At 42.7% G+C, this 23,980-nt stretch overlaps 1 protein-coding gene across 5 annotated transcripts in view; it reads left to right on the top strand.

Moving 5' to 3' along the window:
* Positions 1-20,645, top strand: part of bsna (bassoon presynaptic cytomatrix protein a) — a 98,463-nt gene extending 77,818 nt beyond the window's left edge. Inside the window, exons 7-17 of one of the 5 annotated variants that reach the window (XM_037478475.2) lie at positions 179-435; positions 963-1,899; positions 3,752-5,417; positions 7,058-7,558; positions 9,121-9,464; positions 11,120-11,213; positions 11,827-11,958; positions 12,511-12,566; positions 13,806-13,951; positions 14,490-14,528; positions 18,846-20,645. In XM_037478475.2, the coding sequence (XP_037334372.2) occupies positions 179-435; positions 963-1,899; positions 3,752-5,417; positions 7,058-7,558; positions 9,121-9,464; positions 11,120-11,213; positions 11,827-11,958; positions 12,511-12,551 (3,972 nt within the window). In that variant the 3' untranslated portion in view covers positions 12,552-12,566; positions 13,806-13,951; positions 14,490-14,528; positions 18,846-20,645. Of the gene's footprint in view, positions 1-178; positions 436-962; positions 1,900-3,751; positions 6,258-7,057; positions 7,559-9,120; positions 9,465-11,119; positions 11,214-11,826; positions 11,959-12,510; positions 12,567-13,805; positions 13,952-14,489; positions 14,529-18,845 lie in introns of all 5 variants that reach the window. The other 4 variants (XM_037478473.2, XM_037478470.2, XM_037478476.2 and 1 more) reach the window with 4 other exon arrangements.
* Positions 20,646-23,980: the final 3,335 nt, after the last annotated feature.

Genomic DNA, 23,980 nt, shown 5'->3' with positions numbered 1-23,980 from the left:
AAGTAAAAAATAAATTAGGCGTCACTGTTACTGAATTGAGTTTTCAATCTGGTAATGTTTGCATGTGTGGGTTTGGTGGACTTCTATGATTGTAATACAAAGTGTAATATGCAAAACCACTTTTAGTCTCAATTAAATCAATGATCGGTGACAACTAATAACTTTCATTTTTCATCAGCTTGATGCAAACGGACAGCCCCTGCCCCCTTACGCCGACTCTCAGCTTGGCTTCCGCTCTCTGCCAAACTCCTCATCAGAGATGTGTCTGAGGAGCCAGCCGGAGCATGTGGAGACCAGGAGCAACATGAGGAAACACAGCTCCATGACCAGACTGACCCGGGACAGCTTAGATGGAGACGGTGTGGTGTTTTACGGTTCCTCCCGCAGGATCGTTGACAGCTCTGTGCAGACAGATGATGAAGATGGAGAGGAGAGGTAGAGATGAATGTGTGTGTGGAATGAGTGAGTGGACAGATACATAGATATGTCTGTTTAGTAGGGGTAGGTGGGTGTGGGTGTTTATGAGAGAGAGAGATAGAGAGAGCAAGTTTGTGTTTGTGTGAATTATACCATGATGGTCTTCCTGTTTATTTTACCTGCAACTGAAGGCTTTATGAATAATTTGTAGATATTTTCAAAATTAATAAATGTCTCTTTTCTGCAATTTTCAAAGGCATAAAGCTTTATGCAACACAAAAAGGTAGTACAACAAAAATGGTAAATGTTCAAACTCAGGCTTGTATTTTTCTACGTGACCACTTTTACAGAACATTTTTGCTTTGTCTTTTTTACTGTTTTTCAATTGTTTTGTCTTTATTTATTTAGAGACTGTGTTCAGCACTTTGGTCGACAGTGTTGTTTTTAAGGTGCTTTATGAATAAAGGTGGATTTTTTACATATAAGTTAGAATATTACATCGGTCTCTTTCCTTATCGTTTTTCCTCTCTTCTGCCCATCCACAGGTACATGATGCGTCATCGTACCAGGAGGCGTGGTCGTAGTGTTGACTGCTCAGTTCAGACAGATGATGATGAGGACAAAGCTGAGACTGAACATCCAGTCCGGCGAAGACGTTCCCGTTTCTCCCGGCACGCTGAGTCCAGTGCAACTGGCAGCAGCACAGCTGCTACATCCACCACGACCTCTGACACCAAGACCGAAACTCCCAAGATGGTATCTTCTAGTATTGCCATCCAGACCATGAGGGAAATGTCTTGCCAGACGGAAGTGGAGCACTTAGGAAGAGTCTCCCCAGCGATCCATGTGACAGTACCGGACCCAAATAAAGTAGAGATTGTGCACTACATCTCCGGACCCGAGCGGACCCAAAAAGGACAGTCTCTAGCGTGCCAGACCGAACCAGAAGCCCAGTCACAGGGTGTTGTAGCTCCCCAGCTAAGTGTACCAACCACGGTCAGTCCATATTTGTCCTCTACCAGTTCTGGAACGCAACAGTCCGGTTCTTCCGACCTCCTGAATCAGCAACGTCAGCAGCAGCACATTGCAGCAAACGCAGCCAAGTTTGAACGCAGCCGCCCCGATCCGCTCGACATCAACTACCAGCCTCACAACCACCTCCACAACGAGTCCCTCTCCACCATCATCCGGCAGCATCAGACAGCCCCCAAATCCCCACAAGTCCTCTACTCTCCTGTCTCCCCAGTGTCCCCTCACCGCCTACTGGAGAACTCTCTGTCCAGTGAGAGGCTGAACAAAGCCCATGTTACACCTCAGCAGAAGTCCTACACAGCAGAGTCTCCCCAGAGACACCCTTCTGTTCCCCGGCCAATTAAGAGCACCCAGAGGTCCATGTCAGACCCCAAGTCCCTCAGTCCCACCACAGATGACCACACCAAGGCTAGGCTGTCCCTCTACCAACAACAGGTGCTCCAGAGCCAGGTAAAGTCAATCAAACCATTCCCACTCAGGCATTAGCAAATAATGACAGAGATATTGAGAATTACGTTACATTACATGTCATTTGACACTTTTATCCAAAGTGACTTACAATGAGTGCATTTTAACCATAAGGATACAAACTCAGAAGAACAAGAATCAAGAAAGTCCAATTTCATCAAATAAGACGATTTACAACTTTTTATAGATGGCTATAGATAAAAGCCAGTATAAGCCAGTATAATTTAAGTGCTACAAATTGTTAATTGTGTTTGTTAATTAAATAAAATCAACCAATTAAAATTGATTCCGTGCCATCTAGAGAAGATAGGCAATGGTTATGTTTTCTGCTAGAAAGAGCAAGAGTATTTTTTCTATCTGTTCCTCATAACAAAGACTGCTATTCAGTGGTCAAATTTAATGCTGAAAAAAATGTCAAGTTAAAAAGGAACTTTTGAGACTAACTGTGAACTGACCAAATAGGTCTATTGCACAAAGGCAGCGCCGGTAGAACGGCAAAAGATTTTCTGCCATTTATTATCTCTATTCAACAGTAATTTGGGCATCTAAAAAATCTTGTGCACAATAATTACTAGTTCAATGTCATCTTTGAAATAAACCATTTGCACGATTTATAAATCACTTTAAAATGTTACTACTGACATACATGCTTTCTCTGGGAGTTTGAAGTTGCTCTGAATCAAAGTAGAGATGTTTATTTACAAAGATCCTTGATATTTTTTATTACCGAATGTTATGGGCAGACTCCACTGTTGATGTAAGACGTAGCATGGATTGGATTTGAGTCAACAGTTTAAAAACATCCTCCCATTATTCAGGAGTGATCCACTTCACATCATTGGTTATTTTTAAGCCCAAGTGTACGGCAAGATAAAATTAAATAAAATGATTGCTTTGCGATGTGCCTGAACTGAATCAATTTTCCTCACGGGTTTAGATCCGTAAGTTAAATGCAGGCAATATATTGGCCATATATCAATATATATTCCAAAATTGAAATGAATTATTCCTTGATCATTGCAAAGCAATTCATTTGCAATTTTCATTAGCTAAGCTTCCATATAAAATCATATACCACTTAGTCCCAGAGGGTTTAAGGGAGGACAAACACACAACTTTCAAAGACCATCTCCTTAGGAGGAAATTGGTTTGGTCATTGCTTACCATCCCCATACCTTTTAAATCACAAATTACAGCTCAATGATTTCAATTGTTTTCAGTAGATGTATTTGATTGATCAAAATACTGCACCAGTATTCATTGGCACAAATTTTTGTTTTTTTTGTATGTCCGCTAATACAAACTACACTCTTGTTCCCTGTCTTTGTCTCTCTATCTATACTTGTCTGTTTTGTCTTCCCTGTGTATCCATGTTTTTGCGTTCTTTCGTTGTTTCGCATGTCCGTTTTATGTTTTTTGAGATTTCCCCCCTCCTCTTCCTCCTGGTCTATTTGTCTGTTGTGCACAACATCTTTCCTTCCACCTCCTTCAACGTTTTCCTCCCAATATCAATCTATCCATACCATCTATCCTCTACCAACTACCCCTTTCTTCCTTTTTCTCTCATTAAATTTTCTCTTTCACCTTACCTGTCTCCTACATCACTCAAAACCCATTTTCCTCTCTTCCCTCTGTGTGTTCTTTATTCATCTGCCACTTCAATTGTCCAATTACTCTCCATTGAACTGGCTCACCATCGTATCACATTGATTGTTTTCCATACTCCCCTGGTCTTCTATCTTATCTCCCTCATATCTTGCTTTGCATGTTTCTTTGTCTTTTCATATTTTCCTGCTCTTCCATCTTCCCAACCTCCGTCTCTCTCTCTCTCCAGCTGGCAGCTCTACAGCAAAGCTCACTGCTCCGCAAGGTCAAGCGAACCCTGCCCAGCCCTCCTCCAGATGAGAATACCACATCAGCACATCTTCCCATGATGGCACCCGCCCTTCAACAAGTTTACCTGCCCTCCGTGCCCAGCCTCAAGCCCAGCTCCAGGTCTGGCTTGGCTGCCAAAGCCAGCCTGCTCAAAGACCTCACCCACGAACTGAAGGCCGTGGAGCAAGAGTCAACCAAGCTCAGAAAGCAGCAGGCTGAACTGGAGGAGGAAGAAAAAGAAATTGATGCTAAACTGAGATACCTAGAGCTAGGGATCCACCAAAGGAAGGAGACACTGGTTAAGGAGAGGGAAAGGAGGGATATTGCCTACCTGAGGTGTATGGGGGACACAAGGGACTACATGTCTGATAGTGAGTTGAATAATCTACGTTTAGCAGCTGCAGCTGCATCACATGAAACCAATGGGCTACTGTCAACAAGGCCAAGCACCGCCCCTCTGAGTCATTTTGCCAGCGACCTAAACACAGCAGCCCAGTACCCACCCTCCTCATCCTTCATCTCATGTCAGTACCCCCAGAGCCAACAACCAGCACCAATGCCGCAGTCTAATGTGCCGTACCAGTCTTCAACATTTAATCAACCTCCCTATCCCTCAGTGTCCCAGTCCCAGGCAGTACCACAGCCCACGCCCCTCCAAAGCCATATTCCACCACTTGGACCTTCTTACCCGTCACAAACATCCTACCCCTCCCACACCTATCCCCAAACTGGGCCCCCATACCCACAGACAGACATTGGATTACCAGCTGCACCTCAGCCTCAGCCTCAACCAGGGCATACAGGTTTTGGACCTGCACCACCTGGTCAGCCCCCATACCCCACCCACGGCTCACCCTATCCCAGCGCTGTGTCCTCCTACCCCAGCCAGACCACCCCATACCCTGGGCAGCCCCAAGCTGATATCCTGACGGTCCACCAAGGAAGACCAAGGCAGACTTCGCTGGCCGATCTGGAACACAAGATGCCCACCAACTACGAGACGATCAGCAACCCTACAGTTGTGGTCACCACCACCGCCCAGGACTGTAACTATTCCAGTGCAGCCCCCTCTTATGGTCAGTACACTGGACTGACAACAATGGCCAGCTCCTATGGGCCATATGGGTCAGCACCGGTGTCCAGCAGCTACGGTGGGTACTCTACCATGCCACCCAGCACTTATGGCCAGTATACTTCATCTTCAGCTAATTCATACGGCCAGTACACCACAACCACTGCCAATACCTATGGCTATACCACTACCACAGCCAGCTCGTATGGACAGTACACTTCTACCGTCTCCAATGTCTATGGGCACTCTGTAGACAGTCCATCCACATACAGTTCTGCAGATGGGATGTATGGGGCTCCTGGGTTAGAGCAGAACATTCCAAGAAACTACATGATGATTGACGACGTAAGCGAGCTTACGGCAAAAGACGGGCTGGGCACGACGACAGGGGACATGATGCATCATGGCGGCAGTGGGCGTTACCCTGGCGACATCCACGGCCACATCACCACCGTTGGCAGTTCTACGCGTGGGGGAACTGGCAACTCCTACGGCAGGGCACCTGAAGAGGAAGCAGCGATGCAGGAAGAGCTGTACGACCACCACGGCAGGGGTAAGAGCAGCTACAGGCACGGACCTCTAGGGGGCAGCAGCAGCAGCGTGAGCTCTAGCATGGGTGGGGGATCCTCCTATCACTATGACTACGACTACAAACATGGCAACATCCGCTCCGGGGTACAGAAACCTATGTCATCCACCAGAAGTCTTCTGGCTCCTGCTGTCATGTCCTCCAAGCGCAACAAGCACAGGAAACTTGGGAGTATGGAGCAAAAAATCTCCAAGTTTTCCCCCATTGAGGAGGCTCGGGATGTAGAGGCAGACCTGGCCTCCTATTCCTCAACAACAGGTGGGGGTTACCCCTCCTCTCACATTCGAGGGCGCCATCTGATCGAGGATTACGGCTTTAAAAGCAATACCTACGAGGGCGGCAGTGGCAGCACTCATGGTAGTCGACACTATGGTTCAACGGTGGAGGAGGACGATCGGATTTACTACAACTCCACCGGCCGCTCCCGTTCCACCGGCTACGGCATGGACAAGATCTCAGCCAGAGACTACTCTGGGTATCGCAGCCGATCCTATGAGAGGGACGACCGGTCCTACCGATCTGGCTACAGCCGAGGGCGCAATCCAACCCGGCAGTACTCTGAAGAGGAGAGCCCACTTAGCCCCTTGAGGAGGTTCATGGGTTCGGGGCGATCATCAAGCTTAGGTCCCGACCCGTACGACAGCCGTAGCGGTAGATATCATTACTATTATGGCCAGTATGGTTCCAGCCACTCGTTGCCAGATGTACAAGACCACATACAAGACCTTCCCAGGACACATGTCTACAAATCGGATGATACATACATTATTGACGATTATCATTGTGCTGTGTCAGACAGCGAAGGTAATTGTGGGCTGAACGCCCACACAGTCTCACTACCTACTACTGCCCCCACCGTTTATCTAAACGTCCCCCACCCACCCAGAAGCTAGGCATAGCAAAGAGAAAGAAAATGAAAGACAGATAGCCGTTGCATGCGGATGTTTCCTTCTTCCTGAGAGTCACTTGGAGCTCTCTTAGCAGTGGACTGCTGTCTGTCTGTCTGCCTGCCTGTCCGTCCTACCGCCGCCTGTCAGTCGTCTGTCTGTCCAATACTCGCATGGTTCTTCGACGTGGTGGTTTTCTCCGTTCGCTACACTCTGATTCAATTGAAAGGTCTTCTTTGCACGACACAGATGCACTGTTTTTCTTTACAGGGTTTTATTTATAGTTCTGTCATTGTTGTGGTTTCTGTGTTTTGATTTGTCAAATCTACACTGCAAAAAAGTCCATTACTGCATCTTCATATTCAAACCGTATCTTAGAGAGGGCCGTATAATTGTCTCGCTGAAACAATTTACCCATAGGCCTTCGCATAACATCAAGATTTTCATCACTGTAAAAGATATTTTCTATTTCACAAACGGAAAGCAAAATGGACATTTTTGCACTGTTTGGTTTATCTTGTTTATAATGTCCTGTAACTTGTGAAGGCAACTCAAAGTGTAAACTGCATGGATGTAAAACCTTTCTTTCTGTGTCCTATTCTTTTCTTTTGCATGCGGTTGGTCTTCTTCTTCCTATCTCCTTCCTTCTCTCAGCCTGCATGCCGCTGTCTCCAAACGACATGGAGATTGACTGTGATCTGCTCTCGGTTTCCAAAGCCTACCATCTGGGCCAAGAAGAAACCGACTGGTTTGAGAAGCCCCGCTCCAGTTCTCGACACTACGGCAGCAGCCACTCATCTGGGAGGAGCCGGCAAGGTGTGAAACATACCTACCATGATTATGATGAGCCTCCTGAGGAGGATCTGTGGCCCCAGGATGAGTACGGCCACGGAGGGCGACACTCTACATCCCGTGACCACAGGCAGCAAAGCAGCTCTGGCCGTCATTCATCCACATCACGTCATTCAGATGAGCAGAGGTCCTCAAGGTCCGCCAAGGGGCACCCCAAAGACCCATCAATGCGCCAAGACCCTTCAGCACGATCCTCATCTACAGGAAGGCGTGGTGAGTCCAGGTCAGGAGGGTACCACGCTTCGGAATACTCCCGGGATCCGCCTGGGCACCACCACGGTCAACGCTCCTCCAGACAGGGGGACCCACATCGTTCTTCACGTAACAAGTCACAGCAGCAAGTGGACATGCAGGGCCAACCACCTGGTAAACACGGTGCATCTTCACACGTCATATAAGATAACAGGAGTAATGATATTACATTTGTACTTTCAAAGTAGAAGTTAACCAATATGTCTAGACCTTTTTAGCCATTATATCTAAAAATATTTGACATAACAAACAAAAGAAAATGCCAATATGACAAACTGAATGCTGACTGACACAATACGTGGAATAAATTTAAGACGTAGTAAGAAATAGAGACCTTTCAAAAGTCCCTTTCTTCTAAAACAACAAGTTTCTGACTAAAACAATATTAGACCTAATTTACAATCTGGCTGGTATAAGTGGACTGGCGCCTTTCCAGAATGAGCAGTGGTACTAAAATGTCTCCATTAAAAACAAATGAGAAGTCTGTGAAGTAGCAGATACTTCCAGTTAGCATTTAAGTCAATTAAATTCAATATTATTTGTACAGACAATTATCGGTACAAAATAGTGGAACAAAGTCTGTCCTTAAACCTGTTGATTTAGATGAAGACAAACAAAAAATACCTGTCCCTACTTATCCTAAATAGTTATCCTCAAGTTCCAAAACCCTGTGAAAACAATTTTGATGCCCACCGTATATGCAGGACCACTTCACAATGAGACCTGAAAAGGGGAAAGACTACATAACCCATACACAAGGTACACTATACTACAAAGGGAAACCAACAAATAAAGGTGAAGACAGACAAGGACAAGGCCTAGATCGCAGACATCTGGAATGAGGCACTAAGGGGAGAGAGGGGTCCTAGGCAGGCAGACAAGCAGTGGAAATTACATTGTGGGCTTTTACTGGAGAGAAAATATGATATAAGGAGAAAAGCAAAGGGGCATTAGAAAAATAGCCTAAATGTACTTCCCCTTTCATGGAAGAAAAATATTAGTGTAGTTAGGTGTTATTTCAGATAAGAGGGGACATTAACAATGCAAGAGTCACCCAAAGTTAAAAAAAGACATTGTAACCGGTATGGGTTCTGGGGAAGGGTTCCGGGAATGAAGAGGTGCAGGTGATTGCAAGATGACAGTTTTTATTGTTTTCGTCTGCCAGATGTCTTTCTCTGAGACCTCGCTCGCTCGCTCCGTGATGGCTCTCCCGGTGCTGTCGTTCGCCTCCTGATGTCTCTCCTACTGGGGTTTTTAGCCCACAGTCAGCCTCTGCCTCCCCCTTAGGGATCAACAATATTTGATTAACTTCATCAAAAGTCAACTTTCAAAGGAAATGTTGTGTCCTTGGGCAGAATTGTGACCGTTTAGCAGTGCAAACATTAAACCACTGGTTTAATTTTTGCTCACAACTATGTGTTGCACTTCATTAACGTTCACTGCTGCCTTACTTGTAAATTTCCTATTTTATACAATAGGATAAATGATATCCATAAATACAATAAGAAAAGCTCACTATAAAATAAATACTACAGTTCTGTTTCTCAAAAGCACAATCCGATTGGATTGTTTTTCTATCTAGTAACTGCTTACATCAGCAGAGAAGTTTGATGACTTTTCAACGATGAGCAGAACAATTACATTTAAAATACATTTCACCAACTTCTTCCATCCAGGTTCCTCCAGGTCTGGCAGCTCCGGTCGGGCTCAAGGCCCCGCTGGAGGGCCTACAGGATCAGGGCGACAGGGTGGTCCAGGATCCCAGACAGACGGAACTCAAGGACAAAGGACCCAGCTCCAACAACAAGCCCAAACGTCAGCAGCCAGGTCAGGGCAGCCTGGTGCCGCAATGACCACCGGCCCTCAGCAGCAGCCCTCAGCCCAGGGACAAGGCATGGGTATGGGTATGGGCATGGGCATGGGGCAAGGCCAAGCCAAGCCAGGACAGATGGGTCCAGTGGGTGGACCCATGGGGCAGGCAAGGCAGACAGGTCCTGCGGGAACCACTCCAACCAACATGGTAAGGACAAAGAAGGCCTCATTGTCCTTCTCGTCTTCTCTATCATACATTTCTCTTTCATTTCTTCCTTTGACCTCATCCAAGCTTCTTCTCAGTCTAAACCCTCAGCCCTTGCCTTCGCCCATTCCCCTCTGTTGCTCCCACAGATAAGAGCCAGTCCATCTCCTCCCAGTTCAGATGGTTAATTCAAATTCTGCTAAATAAATACACGTAGCTGACTTATTGTCTGATAGATGCACAAGAAACTGGCACTGGAAATGTATGATTGCTCGCTGTGTTTACTCCATTATAATAAATCCATGCAAATGCATTAGCTTTTGGAGTTTCCAAATCTGATTATGACGTTTAACTTGAAGATTCAGTACTAGTCATGAATTGATATTGTCTCTTGTAAATACATGAATAATTTGCCAATGGACTTTCTAAAGTCCCTTTCACTGCGAACCATAATTATTGACAATGGTTTTCACAGCTGAAAAGCGTTCTTAATTTTCATGTTGCTGCAATGTTGTACTATCGTTGGGAAAGCAAAGTCAAATAATTCATACGGTCTGAAATGTAACTACGCTGGATTTATCTGGCAAATTATTCAGAAAGCTCCAGCGTTGTATAGGTCCGACTGGACGGCATTAACTGTAAACTCTAATTTGTTTTTTATTCAGTCTGAAAACACATATACACACTGGCATGTTAGGTCAATTGTGCAATTAAATTTACCGAATGTTTATTAACTGGAGTGGTACAAAGAGCTTTACAGAAAACAGACGACACAAAGTAAGAACATGAATACTGGGCCACGTTTCCTGTAGTTTAGTCTTTTAATGTTGAGAGCAGAGCTTGAAAGAAACACGCCGATGGAAAAGCTTTCAAATTGCTTGCAGTGACCCAGCAGATATCAAAATCAAACCAGTACACATATATAATAAATAATAAATGAGGTGGGACACTGACACAAGAAAATGGGGAACATCTTCAGCAATATTAATGATATTTTTGTCCACAATATTTATTTATGTTAATCTATTAACTATAAAAACGTTTAAGAGCAGTTAAAAAGCATCTGAATAATTACTACTTGTCATTTCGGGACAGAAGATATCCCGAAACCAAAAATAATGAATGTGTTAATATGATCAATTAAAAACAACATGAAACGCCACAATGTAAATAAGTATTTGGAATAGTTCCATTGTTTTTCCCTGGGAGGCATCTGCATATCATTTTGTGCTTCTGATCAGTAATTGCTGCCATTTCATATTGGTAGTGCAATTTTTGAATGGCCCATTTTCTATCAATAGCAGACATGTAATGACAATGACAACATTGTATTGTCTTTGTTTCCCTAAACATATTATATTTTCATTTAATGATATTCTTTGCCTTGACAAGAAACGATCATAACATTTTAGGGCCAACCAAGAGAAGGTGCGATAACTGACAGTTGACTGTGTTGACTTCGTCATTCATGCCATTCAGTAAGATGTCGCAACACAAAAGGGGAGCAGCTTCCTCTGTCACCTCTTGCCAGTCTCTCAACCTCCAACGTTTCCCTCTCGTTTCTATCTAAACATGTAAGTGAGATGTTTGCTTCAGTGAATGCTGAGCATTGAGATGCTCTTGCAGTTTATCTTTTCACTCCCTCTCTTCCCCTGCAGGCTAAAATGGACACGCCTCCAGTAACGGCTATTGGAGCGAAGGCAGCGCCGGTCATCGCCACAAAAGCTGCCCAGCCCCCGCTCACAGGCATAGGTACAGTTCAATCATTTGCACAAAGAGACTCCCAGCACTCTGCCGTCTCACCAGCTGCTGCCCACTGCGTCTTTATTATGCAACCGGTGTGTGCTGGCTCGTCTATCTGAGATTAATCTGCAGATAATCCCACAGTGGAGGGCTTTCACTTCATGGCAGAAGACCACCCTGAGTGTGTTAAGATATTACATAATGACTTGGTCAGTTAATTAAATTGGTATTAAGTAATTCAGTTAATTTGTGCAATTGATAGTTTTTCTCTTGGAAATTTTTTGGAGGAGACATTTGAATCTTTTTCTTAGAAATAAAAACAATGCAGATGCAGGAAGTAGTTTGTTGAGTGGGAGGTAAATGGATGGATTTCAATCCCACAAGTGACCATAAACAGATTTGGTCAGAAGATAATTGGCAATAAATTGCTTCAATGCTCTTTGTTATATTTGATGTAATGACTCAAGGTCATAAAAGCAAATCTCTATTTACATAAATAGAAATACAAAATAACCCTGTCAGAGACCACCCAATATGAGACCTGCACACACTCCCCTGGACATGTTTCTGTCTTTTCCTTTCCTCATTTCTCCTCTCCTCATCACTCTGTCGGTCTGTCCAGGCTCCAAGGCAGCTCCTCGACCAGGAGGTATCGGCAGTGCAGCAGCAGGCCAGCCTGGCATGGAGGGGGACAGCATGTTGTCCAAGCTCATCCCTGGAAATGCCGCTGAGCAGGCGGGCAAACTTGGAGACGGTAGGCTACAACAAAGCTAATTAGAAGCATGGTAGGAAATACATTAGTCAGGTTTAAACTGCTTCATGTAATATGATTGAGTATCACCCGGTAGACACTCTAATGAGTGAGGAAACTAGACTCTTTTTAAAAGTGGCAAAAAGCTACCACCAAAAGACCCCAAATGGCTTCAAAGAGGGACAAAACAATTATAAAGAGACAGAACAGGATTAGAAGGTGATAAACTTCCACAAAACAACCATAAAATATGACTTTAAAGAGACACAAAACAACTAATGAGGCAAAGCATGATTTCAAAGGGACACATAATGAATAGAGATAAAGCAAGACTTCAAAGTGACTTCAAAAAATCAATTATTGCTTTCAACCTGATCATTAACCAGACAAATGTTATGCTTTTATGCTTCAGTGTACTGTAAATGTGTTTCCATTAAGAATGAAAATAAATCAGTTTATGTCGTCGACGCATTCAAGTTTAATGGTAAGTTCCTCCGATCTCAACCTCGGGGTCAGAATCTATTTAATCTCTATTTCTTTTCCCGTTTCCTATAGCTATAACCGGTTTTGGCAAGAAGTTCTCCTCCTTATTCTGAAGTGCTACAATTGAGGTACGTATTTAGAATCAAATGTGGCTTTTGCTTGGTGGTGAAGCTTGTAGCCGAGGTTCTTACATTCAAAACTGCTTCCCTCTAACTTAAAGGAGATGTTTGCAATTCAAGTCAATTTATTTAGATTATTGTTTTTTTCACCCGAGTTAAAGACTCCGTTCACTATTTATGAAATCTTAAAGAGGTCTTTTATGAAGACCTACCTTGTATACAAGTCTGTGAGGGCGATTTTCCAAGAGCACAAGGAGAGAATCTACTCAAATTTGGCAGAAACCTGGACTCCAAACTGACTGATTTGATTTTGGTGGTAAAAGGTCACACTGACCTTTTTGGCCATTACTCATGGATCCAATTTCAGACAAATGTCTAATGGAGTAAAATGATTTACTGGACATTTTGGATGGACGTCAATGTAAATTGCAACATGACTGATTGGCAGAGACATTTAAGTATGCGGCGGTAGTCTTGGTTAGTCAATGGTGACACTTTTCATCCATTGAAAAAGTATAAAGGTAAATCTCTGAGATGCAGCTGGTTAAAGGGCTACTGGGATGTTGACAGGTTGTTACAGTGTGTAGTGTCTGGACACTTTTGGCTGCAGAGAGTGTGTGGCTGAAGCAGTGTCTCTTTGTCTTTGTCTTTATTTTTGGTTGCCTAGTTTCTCTGTGTGTACAGGGTGAAAATGGAACGCAAAGAATGACAACTTATTCCCACTATGTCTGCACCAAACAGAGTGTGTGTTTTCACAGCCGGTTGTCACCACCTAATACAACATGCGGTGAGGTAGCGGCGTAAAATCAAGGCTACATATGCCGTGTACACACTACCACTACCTCAGCTGTGGACTTGTAGACCTTGAGCTGGTTCCTTTAGGTTTTGATTCACTTCAAACCGGACTTAATCATGGAACCAAAAGCAAGATTAAAAAAAAGAAACTGCGCCAGACAGCCCTCGCAATAGATTGAATATTTCAATATTGAGTCCTATGTGTTGAAAATGTTCCATGTTCTATTGTGTGATTTAAATGGATTGCATCGAGGAACGTGACAGATTTGCAGCTTGACTTCTCCACACATTCCTTAAATGACAAAGGTATTCTTGAGTTGAGTTTAAGTGTCATATCAAATAAGCAACAGTACGGGCTGTAGCTTTGAAGCCTACCAACAACACTGCTTTATCTAACATGGAGTCCAAAATATACATCAAATAAACTGACTGATGGTCTCTGTGTATTTGCAGGACTATGTAAATGTTAAATGACCAAACCACGAGGCCCCGTACCAGAAAAACCTGTCAAGTTCCCCCCCAGCTTTTGTTTTACTAAAATAGAGAGAGAAAAGAGAGAGAGAGAGAGAGCGTAACAGAGCGGAGAGATGAGCATACTGGTGAGTACTTGTCATCTAGCATGCGCACACTGAAACTCCATCTTCTACCACAGTTTATGTCCTGCTGCCTTCACTAATTGCCTCAGCTGATATTACCGTTTTCATATTGTAGTTACAACTTGGCTCTTGACATGAACGCTGAAACTACATTAACTCCTATTTGAAATAATTGCAGAATAACCTTAAAGACACACCTTCTAATGACCCTCAATAACGCATTATGGTAAACAAATAATAACAAGAGGTACAGTAAATGTAAAACTGGCAGGTTCAATGCAGGTCAAAGTATCGTACATGTTTTGTCATCAACTTTCATCAGATGTTGGAAGGTTTAGTAGAAGGTAATATAGTCTACAAACAATATTGGTCATTATATCCATTGATTTCAATGCAGAATTCTTGGACTGACAACTTATCCTTTTGTCCCATTTGGGCACAATGGGTGGAGTCCAAAAATGTTAAACTATTTTTCAGTGTGTGGATGCTTTTCTGTAAAGGAAAGGGTCTTGTCTGAAATGTGTCCGTCTCCCTCTTGCAGCCAACAAGGACTGAAGACCTCTGGGTACTTCACATCACAGTAAGTGACTTTAACTTGGCTCAAGTAACCCCAAGATCTGCTTCAAACCATAAGTTGAACTTTAACGGTCACCATCATTTCTGAACATCTAATTCGTAGTTTGTGTCACTGATGCAATAACGATGATTTATTTCCCATTCATGGCTATATGCCATAATCCTCCTTTAATCTAACACCGTGGGGCACTAAAGTCAAAATGGCAATGCTTGAAATGGTATAAATACTAAAGGGCCCCTTGCAGCAATATATCACGTAACTTGAACAACATTTTTTTAGTGCATCACTTGAATGTCTTTTCAGGAATTTGCCTTACGAGATGAGGTAATAGTCAAATAATCAATCCAACCCTTAGGAGACTAATCTTTTTTACAGTTTTAATATAGCACTTCCCTTTGACTATGGGACATTTGTACGTCTGTAATTCTCCTTCTCCGTATCACCACTCTTGTCATGACACAAGCCGCCGTGCTGTGTTCCTCCAGCTCAGCCCGAAGACCGATTTGTTTGCTGCTTTTGTGTTTTTCTGCAGCTGTTGTGTGTTGTTGCCGCTCCTGAAAATCACTGGCATCTGTGTTCTGTCAGTTTAGGAGCCTGCAGTCCGCCTGGCCAGAAATAAATCGGCAAAAGTCCTGCTTGTTCCAAGAGCAGGCCGTGGATTAGAATCCAACTTGTAGCTCATTTTACCTCTTGATGAACCAAAGTATTAAAGTAAAAGCTGATTAGAAATGAAACTCAACTGTCCCGAGTGTCTTTAATCACCTGTAAACGAGAGACACTTGACGTGAGAAATTGAGACGTGTCTCAGACATCCGGATTTGTTTTGTTTGTGTTCTGACTGTGATGTTGTTGCACATAGGTGTTTTTTAATCTAAAAATGTTCAAGCTACATTTGTTTTGTTTTTTTATTCTTCACTTTGAACCCCACAGAAGTCTGAATTTGTGCTCAGGTGTGACGAACACCTTAAGACCTCACCACCTAAATATAAACCAGTGAGAGAAAACGATATAATAAAAATGAAAAGTGTATTCTAAACTGTTTTAGAAAACCTCTTCCTAAAAAGATTTGCTTCACGCTGAGCCTTTTTCTAATGCTATTCACCTAAATGGCTTTTAAACCCTCGATGCCGGCCACAAATTGACAAAATTGTTGAATAAAAGATTCAGAAGTAGCAGCTCAGTTTATAATATTTACCATTTCTATCTCACTGCACAGTTTGTCATTTCCTTATGTGATTAAAGTCAAATATTCAGTCACAGCTGCTTTCCTTGTGTTAATGGCAACTTCAGTTAGTCTTGGTGAAATTGAATCGGTAATCTTGTAACATTGCCAAGAGTGGATTTCTATAATCTATGTTGATTCAACGTACACCTGCATAAGCAAATACAAAACATATTGATGATCATTTAGGGGAGAGACACATATTTATTACATGTATAAAAGCCTGAAACAAGTTTTTTAGACAAAAAATAAACTTAAAGCATCTTAGTTTGACGATTAAGGAGCGAAGCATAGTTGAAGATGCATTTAATGATAAATACCAATGAAAGCATGTATGGTTTTTATGAGGCAGGTTTGAGCAATAAGGTCTAATTTTCTTAAATGTCTCTGATACTGCGTGCACATGCGTTTTATGTAAGTTGGTGCAGTGGAAATAGGAGCACGAATAGGAAAATGCCACGTTTCCTTTCCAATTAGAAGCCCAATCTTTTGCCTTGGTGCAGTGGGCTTTGAAGCTTTTGATGCCTCCCGGGGGGATAAGCAGCCGTTGATGTTGCTGTATTTCACCGTGTACAGTGTTGCATATGTGCCACGTAGAAGACGACGCAGTGAGCCCGCACCCAGCGGGTTCCTGTCGCTGTGCAGCCGAGCGCCGACTGACTTCCTCGCGTGACTCTCTCTCTCCTCCCACACGCTGCTGTCAAACATCACTGCGTTTCTTCTTCTCTCCTTTTGCTCTCACTTCCGCGCTGTCTTGCCTTCGCTCTCTCCCCTCACCGTTTTTTTTTTTTCTCTCAGCGCGTCCTGTCTTGTTTCTTCTATCACTAAAAAGATCTCTCTTTTCTGTTCTCAGACTCTGCCATTTCTACTTTCACCCCCCACTGTGAGAAATATTTGTCTCAGCTATGTTCCGTCAGAGCGTTATTGGAACACTTAATGGTCAAAAGTATCTGGACACTTTGCACCCCCCCAACTGGGCTAATTAACTATCTCAGAGCAAAGCCGCGGGTGTCTATGTGTTGGTGGAATCGCCTGCGCTCCTCCGGGAGGACTTTCATTCACAACAGTTTATTTGAGGTCAAGGGACGAGGTCAGGGCTCTGTGAAAATCAGCTTCCTTCAAATCAACCCGCAAAAAACAGTGCAGAGATTGTGCGGGGGGGGGGGGATTATCAAGATGAAACAGGGAACGGGCATTCCCAAAACATGGAGTACTGATTAGAATACAATACATTTTCATCTGTCGCTTCGGCCAAAGAGGTTCATGTGTCCCTACTGTGTGTCTTTTAAGCCATGTTGTGGCTTTAGTGGGTCAGCTACCTGTTTGTTGTGTAGCAACCTTTTGGGATTGAGTCTGCTGATGGGCACCTGTAAATGTCCAACATGTTGGGAGCAGTTCATCCGAGTCAGGCACAGTGGGTGAGACACCCACAAGGCACTGATTTAAAGAAAGAAAAAAAAAACACACAGCAAATATTAATTTGGGAAGCAAACTGGGAGTTACCGGGAAACAGGAGTTCAGAAAACAAAGACAACCTTTTAAAATGTGATTCAAAGCTTCGAAAGTAAGATTCCTCGATTGGCAAAGAATCGAGCGACAGCACGTCTTTCATGAATATTTACAAGTGTTAGGTAGAGACAGACATGACTGATACCCCAACCTCATCACACACACACACACACACACACACAGGTATTTCTACTGAATGCTCAACCGATGTCAACCATGCAGAATATTTGCATCTAGAAGTAGAGGTTGCCACAGCGGCCGCAGGTGATGAAAGCGTCTGGGGGAAACGGGTGTTTTTTTGCGTGGCGCTAATTAGTGCTGCGTCGGTTTATCTGCAAACGCAAGAATGGGAACGATTGTGTGCAGGTCTGAGTGAAGTTGAATAAATTGCACCAAGCGATTTTAGAATAACACGGAGCCAAGAAGCTAATTTAAAGAGTACAAGTTCCTCCGTCAGGCTGCAACATAGCACGAGCCCTCCCCTTTTTACTCACGGGGGGGTTTCAGCTCACTCCCTTCTGCTGCCTACTGAGGAATGATGAGTTCACACTGAAAATGCTCATGTATATGAATATAATCTTTAAAAACACATCTTATTTTGCTTCATTTGCTTCACTCAATTACCAATTACCCAACTAATAATCACCTGTACCCAGAATGCACCAGTGAGAACACCTGCAACCAATTAGATTACTTACAGATTAGAGCTGATCACCATGAACAGGAATCGAGTTTGTTCTCTGGTGTACAAACAATTACTTGGTTTGGTCGACAGTACAAAACAGTAACAGTTTGTCATCTTCAGATATAGTAGTTTTGAATTTTAAATATAGCATATATTGACCCTTTTTTTGTTTCCGTAATTGGATTTGTGTTCATTAATAACACATTGTTTTTGGAAGATTCAAGATATTTCATATTTTGTGCATATTTCTTCTGTCTTTTCTGGCAAAGAGAGCCTGAGTCTTTTATAATACATTTTCAGCAACTGCAATAAACTGGATGACTCAGAGGCTTCATAGGCCGTATACTGTAGACCAGCAGGACATTTCCTAAACGTATCCACCATCTAGTGGCCAACTTCATTTTTACTACATGACAGCGAGCCTCTGTTTGCGTCCCTCAAAAAGGGCCCCAAAACTAAATGTCTTGTCTACAGGACTCACAAGCAGCGTTGAATTCTAAAAGAAGTGGGCAGAATCAGACCCTAAATCATTCACTTAAACTATTGGGCAATGTCACCTGTCCTACTTATAATAGTTGTTTTTGTTGTGTGCTGCCAATGGTTTCATAAGTCTAGTCACTAACCATTTAGTACATCCATACATTGTTCATATACTACAAGCTGTGGTAAAACAGATGTATTAAATACATGTTTGACCCCCGTATTGATAGACAGCAGTTTGTATTGACAAAAAATGCACCACTTTACTTACTAAAAGAGGTGATCCGCAGGTATAGGTGGCTATTGTGGTGACATCTGTATACACTATACGAATATCTTTATGGACACATCATGCATACAAAGCTCATATTAAAGGGTTGGGTTCAATAGTCTTGACTAAATAACCTCTCTGTCTTTTTCTCAGATCATTTGGAGCCAACATCCATCGTTAGAGGCGTCATCGTCCACCCAGCAGCCCCCGGGCCAAAGAATTTGTCTCCACCGAACGACGCGCAGCTCCAGAAACCCGACCTGCAGCAGTCAAACACGTCGACGCCCCCCCTTCCCTGTAAAAGAGCTACTGGCGGCCGAAAACGACAGGGAAATTCAGAGAAGGTTTTGTTGCTGGGCGGCTCTTCCTCCATGCCAGTAAGAGAGAGCTTACCACACGAGTAGAATCAAAGGAAGCAGTGCGGCCCTACGCACGGATTTAAAACTGCGGCGTTAATGGGGAAAAAAAGGGTGGAGCAATTCTACTTCTGTATGCTGACGACGTCATCGATCCTTCATTTCACAGTCCTGTGCTCAAAGTTGGAATAACAGCTCTCTCTCTCTCATCTTTTTCATCTCAAAGTTTAAAAAAAAAAATAGTGGGGGAATTGAAACAACTTGCTGAGTTACTGCAGGTTTTTCTGGTACTAAAGACCTCGAGTTACATCACCCGCTGTGACCAAGTTAATGGAAACGTCACGTTGAATGAATACGACGACGTAACGTGTCTCTTTCCACGGCTTGTTCATGTCGACATTTCAGATTGGAACAGTTAAAACCTTTTGCTCACTCCGTTCATCACCCTTCTGCGTCTCTTGAATGCCAAATCTTTTTTTCTCATTCTTTTTTTTTTCAATCCTCACCAGACAATCCTCGACTTGCCATGACTTTAAAGAAGTATATAGTGAATTAAAAAAAAAAAAAGAAAGAATAGGAATTTGGAATGCATGGAACTTTATATCCAAGACCTTTACACTGTTCATCATTATTTAACAGAGGCCATGAAGAGAGGCAAACACATCTCAGCACGACGGCGTAAACAATGACGAGTGAGAGAGGAGCCTCCCGCAGCAACAAACACAAGTCGGGCCACGGGAATAAGAGGAGCCTTTTGTTTTTTTATAAGGGGAAAAAACAACAAAATGTGGTCAAGTGTTTTTTCAGCCGTTGCAAAGCCATTAGGAGAACATTTACCTGCAGTGCTTGTGGTGATGGGGTTGCTCCAACTGCTCCTCAACGATCCGCTCGCAGAGCTTTCTCAAAGGGTTGTTGGTGGTTATCATTGTGCTTTCGATTCATTTTTTTCAAATGTTGTTTTGTTAATTGCCTGGTTTTTATGTTGCAGGTTACCAATATCGCCTTAATCATTCTTAAATATTTTTATTTTGAAGTTCTACTTGCATTTTTTATTACACCCTGTAAACACATATTTATTTTAGGTAGTGATAATAACACTGGCCACAGTGAGATTTATTTATATTTTTTAAATCAACTTTGTTTTTGATAATTGTTTGAGATATTCATTTATTCATGTTGTCTTCATCATACCCCCTGTCAATTTTCTGACTTGTATTTATTATCAATTCTTTAAAAAAAAAAAAAAGCAATAGAGTAAGTGGTAAGAAAGTAGAAAGCACAACCTTGTGTCATCTAAAACAGCTGAAAGTGGAATAGAAGCGCGTTGCCTCCGTCTCTCTTACGGCCACCGACGCACCGCTCGAGTCTGACTTTAAATGTACCAACAGACGTACTGAAGTGTCGTACTACTGCTGGACCACTACGTTGGGGAGCTACGGACGACAGTTTGGTACCACCCAGATCTTCTCCTCCACCCTACAGTGAGACGTCACGTCTTGGATCCCGTTCGGGGGGGGGGGGGATCTGATCTGAGAGCACTGCAGGGCAGCAGAGAGGCACTGAAACGCAGACCCGTCTGCGGGGGGGGGGGGGGGGGGGTGTGGCTTTCGATGTGACCCTCCTGACCCGCCGAGATCGATGTCCATTGACGCGCGCACTCAGCGTGTGTCAGTGTGTGTCTTCACTCTGTCAAATGTGCACAGCACACGTGAAAGCACACTAGAAAATGGTGACAAAGAAAAAAAGAACGGAACAAAAAATAAAGACGAAAAAAAGTCAGCACTAACGTGACTGAAGAACCCGAAAGTGACACACTTGGTTGTGTCACTAAGTCACTCGCCTTTTTTTAACTCTTCATTTTCTATGGTGGTGGCGTTCAGACCTGTTAACTCAACTCCCTACAAAACAAACCTCTCCCTCTCAAACTGTCAGTTGTCATGGAAACTTCTCAGGTCAGTGTTCTCCCTGCTGTCGCTCCTGCAGTGCATTGTGGGATCTGCGGTTCGGTACTCAAAACATACTCTGTCGGGCCAAACGTTGTGAGGCCTTCAGAAAAACCAACCAACCAACCAACTTCTGCTGTATATTGTCTGTGTGAGCGCTCGCTGGGAACCTTCGCATGCTGCCCAGCGCAGAAGAACCTCAAAGTCACCTCTATATTGTTCTCTTCCTAATGTTTGTACGTGTGTGTGTGTGTGTGTGGGGGTCCGTATGCGCGTGTTTAACAACCATCCTCCAAGTGGAAAAGAAAATGTGACACGATTTCAACCACAACAAATATGGTGGACAGAAGAGGCGACCTCTCATCTCAAGTCCTTCTATGCAATGAATCACATTTGGGGAAGAAAGAAAGAAAAAAAAACGAAACAAGAGGAGGAGAAGGGATGTGAATACACAAATGGGAAAAGTCACTCATTCATTTATCACAATGGGTTCACAGCTCCTTGATATAACTGGTATCAAGATTTAAAGAAAGAACTGCATACAAGGAAACAGAAATGTGATTGAGGAAACGCAACCATCCCACAAAACATGCTTTCTGGGGACAACTATTTATTTTCCCAAAAATAACTAGGATATAAAATTCATTTTAAATGTTGTGCAGAAAACGAAAAGTTATTCAGAGATTTAAGGACTTATATGAATATGGACTAAATAACTATAAAGATGTAGAATATGGTTTGTGTCTCAGCAGGGTTGAAGAAGAAATGCTTCTCTTTATTTTGTTTTATTGATTTAGTTTGATGGCCAAAGGTCCTGGTTGATCTGACTAAAAATACTGCTAAAGGCAACTAATGGAGTACTATTCAAGGCATTCCAAAATTGAAGTGTGTGTGTTTGTGTCCTCATGTGTGTGCGTATGAATATGTGTTTAAAGGTGCCCTGCAGAAACAAACTTTTAGATTTAAAAGTTAAATACACTGTGGAAAGGGGGGGGGAAAGTTATCTGCATATTATTGTGTATTTGTATTTTTTTGAGTTACAGCATGTTGTGAAAAAGATTATTATATAGAATTTATTTATGAAATTAGAGGATTGAAAACATCCCATAACTCCCAGCTCCTTTACAACTACACTTATTTTTACTATATTTCAAGTCACTGCAACTGTAAAATAAGTCGGTATCTATATTTTGTGAAACATTTATGAGATGATTTATCTATGTCAGAATTTATTTTCTCATACTGAAAAGGGGATAGAGAGCTGGCTGTGAGCAAAGAAAGATTTACGATTTTATTATGTTTCAAATCTATAGACACAGAGGGAGACATTATGTTTATGCCAATCGCTGGACCACAGTAACCAGATGTTAGAAAGTGTTGTTCTTTAGTGTGGGCCAATGGTTTCACTGGTTTGGTTGCTTACGGGTCTTGGCCTACTTTTAGCTGAGCAGCACAGGTTTTCACGCTTGAAGCTCACTTTGAGTTGTAGTTTATTCTTCAGCCTCTGGAGAGATTCTTGCGATTGTGCTTATTATTGTGGTTCTGATTCATCTCCCTGTGGCCCCGACAAACTGAGCACCTCCCTAGGTATACTGCCACCAGATCAGTGACTTCAAATTAGTGTCAAAGTAGAACAGTTAATGAGTTTAAAAGTCACCCAAGTTAATACCAACTTCCTCTATTGTATGTCGTATGTTCTGGAAGTTTGTAATAAAATATAATGTTCAATTAAATGTTGCTCAATCACTTTTGCCTCAGGAGAGCACACACTTAAATGCAGCTGAGATGTTCAATAGACGTTAGAAAATAATACGTGTGTTAACGCGGGCGCAATAAATCTGATTTTTTTTTTTTTTTTTTCCTTCACACTTTAAGACACGGATGTGATCGTAGCGTGGCTGCTGTTAACGAGAGGGATCAGTAAATATTTGACGGAACGCAGCCATGAAGATCTGTGTTGAAATGTTTTTAGCTCCTGTGTGAACACAAACCACTGAAGGTGACTTAAATATGCATAGCAGCAAGGGCTTTTATACGACTACACAGGTCACTGAAGAAAGCCATCCTTTTACTGCCCTCCAGCCAGTCGTGGTCTCCGTCTGTACTCTGCATGGCGTCTGTCTAAATCCAAGAGCGCAAGCTCAGACCACAGCAATCACCAGTGGGCAAAAATCACCTCGCCGCGGCCCGCTCCTTCAGAGGGGGTATGAAGCACAAATGTAGACGATAATAAGAAAAGATTTAACTTCAAAAAACTTCAAATTGGAATTGAGATGTTCTCTGGAACAGCTTCTTTAAGCCGCCGTCTAGGACAAACTAACTGGACAATTAGTTTTGTTGAATGCAAAAGAATTTGGGCGTTTTGGGGGGGAAACTCTTGTGTTTATGAGTTTGCATTCAAACGTAAAGGCTCACATCTCCAGAAAGGGAGCGAAGAGGGGTTTCTTCCATCAGATTTGTGTTTAAAAGAAGTATAATCTCCAAAAAAATCGTGATTCGCCTTTCAATCCGACAAGAGTCTCAGCAATAAGGTCGCATTTATACATTTTTTTACCCTTTGTGGCACCGATCTGGGATCTGCATTAGGTGTTATTATTACAAACTTAAAGTTTGTGTTAAATTACAACCTTTTAGCGCCACAAAGAGTTCAAAAGAGTCGACGGTTTTTAAATGCAGCTTATAATGCTTTTGGGAAACCTGGACTGCGTGTGTTTGTGTGTTGTTAACCAAAAAGGTAGCATAAACTGATTGTACGGTACGTAGTGTAGGAACTGTCAGTCAACGTAAAGCAGGACCGGAGAAAGATTCTAAAATACACAAAAATATATTATAAATATATGAAGAAGTAAATGTTTCACAGTTGAGAGGTTTTGAAAAAAGAGCAATTATGTGGAAAGAAACAGGAAAAGTGGTCCATCCTTCATCATAAAACCATCAGGGAGCGTTTATTCATCTTTCACCTGTAATGAATCTGTAAAATTACAAGTGC

This window comes from Pungitius pungitius, chromosome 1, assembly GCF_949316345.1.
Source record: "Pungitius pungitius chromosome 1, fPunPun2.1, whole genome shotgun sequence".
NCBI classification, from domain to species: Eukaryota; Metazoa; Chordata; class Actinopteri; order Perciformes; family Gasterosteidae; genus Pungitius; species Pungitius pungitius.
This window is presented reverse-complemented; position numbering and strand designations above follow the sequence as displayed.